A 4,155-nucleotide genomic window follows, 5' to 3' on the forward strand; every position below is an offset into this window, starting at 1 on the left:
ACGCTCGGCCTGAACAGCTCTAAACACAACGGCTCTTTTAAGAGCCACCCACAAATCCAGCAAAAGAGCCTGTTTCTATTCTTAGTTTGTTATCAAATAAGGCAGTCGATCTCCCGCATACTCTGTATTAAAATGTAATATACCGGAAGATTACATGTGTGTGTATATATACATATAATAGATATGTCTGTATATATGTATTGTTTTCCATTTTGCCCCCCGTGTGCGTTGGTTAAATCCGAACTATATGTCTTAATAAATCCTGATAGAAAAAAAATCGCCGTCAACGCCGCTGTGCCGAAAAACAGAAAAACAGCCCTGTAGATTAAGAATGCGCGGGATAGAATGTTGCAAGAATCATATTTGTTTGTTTGTTTCAATATAGTCAATGATGGTGGTTATGAATCTCCCGGTTAAGAAGCTAATTTTATATATATGAAGAATACATATAGTTTTCAATTTCCCCGTATGCGTTGATTAAACGTTTGAATAAATTCAGAATATCGCCGTCAACGCCGCTGTGGCGAAAAATAATGTGCCGTCTGCACGGTGGGTAAAAATGCGCGGGTAGGCGAACAAAGAGAATGCTGCTCTGGGGAGGGGGAAGGGAAGGGGAGAATAGGGAGGGGAGGGGAGGGGAGGGAAGAGGAGGGGAATGAAGGGTGGGGGGTTGGCAAGAAGAGAGCGGACAATTTGTTGTCCAATGGTCGTTTGACGGCATTCTGGAGGCGGTACCTCGTCTAATTAAAATGCTAGAGTCTAAATAATGTGGGAGCTTATCGCCTCCCCCTTATTCTTCAGTCTTACTCGACGAGGAGCAGTATGCCTGAGCCAGCTAAGTCCGCGCCCAAGAAGGGATCCAAGAAAGCCGTGACCAAGACGGCCGGGAAAGGCGACAAGAAGCGCAGAAAGTCCAGGAAGGAGAGCTATGCCATCTACGTGTACAAGGTGCTGAAGCAGGTCCACCCTGACACTGGAATCTCCTCTAAAGCGATGGGCATCATGAACTCGTTCGTGAACGACATCTTCGAGCGCATCGCCGGTGAGTCTTCTCGTTTGGCTCACTACAACAAACGTTCTACTATCACCTCTAGGGAAATCCAGACTGCTGTGCGTCTGCTCCTTCCCGGTGAGTTGGCCAAGCACGCCGTGTCAGAGGGCACAAAGGCCGTCACCAAGTACACGAGCTCCAAGTAAATAGTGATAGCGGCATAATCCAAACCCAACGGCTCTTTTAAGAGCCACCCACGGTTTCTTCCAAAGAGCAGTTTTATTCAAGAACCAAGTAAGTTATAATACTAATTATTATTATTATTATTATTATTATTATTTATTAGAGAGTGCCTTTATTGTTGCATACTTATTGATGTATGTATGTAAATCAACTTACTTAATTGTTTGTTTGCATTTAATTGGTATAGTGTACTAGGATTCAGGGACAGAGCAGCAAACTAAAATACTGTGCCATACTAACTGTATGGAGTGGGCTTGTAGTGCTAAGTGGGATAAATGAAGCTGCACATCACCTGTGAAAGACCAGTCCAGAGGAGATCAGCCTTACAGGTGGGGAAGAGTGAGGCAGGAAACCATACTAGGGTTGACTTAAACCCTAGAATTACACACCTGATCTTTGTAATGAAAGCTGTACAGTATATATAACCAGGCATACGGTTAGGCTCTCCCACAAGCCTTTTTTGTTGGGTCACAGAAGGGTGAAGTTAGTTAAAGCCATAGGTTTATGGTGGGATTTGAGTGAACGAAAGTAGGTTCAGAGCAAGGCTTTTGATGTAGAGGGTCGAAGTAAGGCAAAAGGACGAGGGTAGAATAATTAAAGTGAGATAGCGTAAGTAAAAAAGTATGGCGGTGAAAGTGTGTTTAGTGCAGATGTGATCTAGGAAGAGTGAGTAACAGTGGCTTTGTAAGGAGGCCTCAGGTTTATGATGAAGGTGGATTGAGTTAAAGTGACCGTGAGCTTAGGCCTTTGCCTTAGGATACAAAGGAAGGTTCAGTAAAAGTGAGTTTCAACATAAGCCATCAGCCTGATGATTCGGATACACATGGATACACATGGCCTCGGCCTACTGAGGACTGCACATCTAAGTAGAATGGTCATGACTGCATGGAATGGGTTAAATGAAAGCAAAAGTTTGGTGTGTTGCTTATTGAGATAGAGGGAAGGATGGGGTTAATTTGTTTTAGGACAAGAATGAGATTGCAGTTGTTTCATGTGAGGGGTTCGAATGAGGATGGAGTGATTTTGTATAATGGTTGGATGAAGGATGGGGTTATTTCATTTTAGGGTTGGAGAGAGAAGGTGGTGGGGTTTGTATTAGAGTATGAATGAAAATGGGTTATTTTATTTTGGGGTTAGACGGCGGATGGGGTTATTTTGTTTCATTGTTAGAATGATGTTAAGGTTATGTTGTACTAGGTTAAGAGGGAGGACAGAGTTATTTTGTATTAGGACTATTTTGTTGGGTCACAAAAAGATGAATTTGGTTGAAGCCTTAGGTTAATGTTGAGATTCGAGCGAGCAAGAATAGGTTCAGAGCTAGACTTTTGATGTAGAGGGTTGAAGCAAGGCAAAAGGACAAGGGTAGAGTAAATAAAATAGTATGGCGGTCAAAGGCCTCAGGTTTATGATGAAGGTGGATTGAGTTAAAGTGACCGTGAGCTTAGGCCTTTGCCTTAGGATACAAAGGAAGATTCAGTAAAAGTAAAACAGTTTCAACATAAGCCATCAGCCTGATGTTTTGGATACACATGGCCTCGGCCTACTGAGGAATGCACATCTAAGTAGAATGGTCATGACTGCATGGAATGGGTTAAATGAAAGTAAAAGTTTAAAAATAATTATTTGGTGTGTTGCTTAGTGAGATAGAGGGAAGGATGGGGTTAATTTGTTTTAGGACAAGAATGAGATTGGAGTTGTTTCATGTGAGGGGTTCGAATGAGGATGGAGTGATTTTGTATAATGGTTGGAGGAAGGATGGGGTTATTTCATTTTAGGGTTGGAGAGAGAAGGTGGTGGGGTTTGTATTAGAGTATGAATGAAAATGGGTTATTTTATTTTGGGGTTAGACGGCGGATGGGGTTATTTTGTTTCATTGTTAGAATGCTGTTAAGGTTATGTTGTACTAGGTGAAGAGGGAGGACAGAGTTATTTTGTATTAGGACTACTTGGTTGGGTCACAAAAAGATGAATTTGGTTGAAGCCTTAGGTTAATGGTGAGATTCGAGCGAGCAAGAATAGGTTCAGAGCTAGACTTTTGATGTAGAGGGTCGGAGCAAGGCAAAAAGACGAGGGTAGAGTAAGTAAATTTAGGTAGCGTAAGTAAAAAAGTATGGCGGTGAAAGTGTGTTTAGTGCAGATGTGATCTAGGAAGAGTGAGTAACAGTAGCTTTGTAAACGAGGCCTCAGGTTTATGATGGAGGTGGATTGTGTTAAAGTGACTGTGAGCTTAGGCCTTTGCCTTAGGAAGGTTCAGAAAAAGTGAATTTCAACATTGGCCATCAGCCTGATGATTTGGATACACATGGCCTCGGCCTACTGAAGAATGCACATCTAAGTAGAATGGTCATGTCTGCATGGAATGGGTTAAATGAAAGTAAAAGTTTAAAAATAATAATTTGGTGTGTTGCTTATTGGGATAGAGGGAGGGATGGGGTTAATTTGTTTTAGTACAAGAATGAGATTGGAGTTGTTTCATGTGAGGGGTTCGAATGAGGATGGGGAGTGATTTTGTATAATGGTTGGAGGAAGGATGGTGTTATTTCATTTTAGGGTTGGAGAGAGATGGTGGTGGTGTTTGTATTAGGAAGTGATTAGGCCTTTGTCTTAGGATACAAAGGAAGGTTCAGTAAAAGTGAGTTTCAACATAAGCCATCAGCCTGATGATTCGGATACACATGGATACACATGGCCTCGGCCTACTGAGGACTGCACATCTAAGTAGAATGGTCATGACTGCATGGAATGGGTTAAATGAAAGCAAAAGTTTGGTGTGTTGCTTATTGAGATAGAGGGAAGGATGGGGTTAATTTGTTTTAGGACAAGAATGAGATTGCAGTTGTTTCATGTGAGGGGTTCGAATGAGGATGGAGTGATTTTGTATAATGGTTGGATGAAGGATGGGGTTATTTCATTTTAGGGTT

The 4,155-nt window shown here is 41.9% G+C and overlaps 1 protein-coding gene across 1 annotated transcript; it reads left to right on the plus strand.

The window, feature by feature from the left end:
• The first annotated feature begins 822 nt into the window (after positions 1-822).
• LOC140547113 (histone H2B-like) lies at positions 823-1,197 on the plus strand. The gene has a single exon (XM_072670670.1). It carries the CDS (start codon positions 823-825, stop codon positions 1,195-1,197), a length of 375 nt encoding a protein of 124 aa, XP_072526771.1.
• The last annotated feature ends 2,958 nt before the right edge of the window (positions 1,198-4,155 follow it).

Source organism: Salminus brasiliensis, chromosome 24 (assembly GCF_030463535.1).
Source record: "Salminus brasiliensis chromosome 24, fSalBra1.hap2, whole genome shotgun sequence".
NCBI classification, from domain to species: domain Eukaryota; kingdom Metazoa; phylum Chordata; class Actinopteri; order Characiformes; family Bryconidae; genus Salminus; species Salminus brasiliensis.

Excerpts from the sequence above, each read along its gene's own strand:
- LOC140547113 (XM_072670670.1), top strand. The coding sequence starts at position 823 with ATGCCTGAGCCAGCTAAGTCCGCGCCCAAGAAGGGATCCAAGAAAGCC.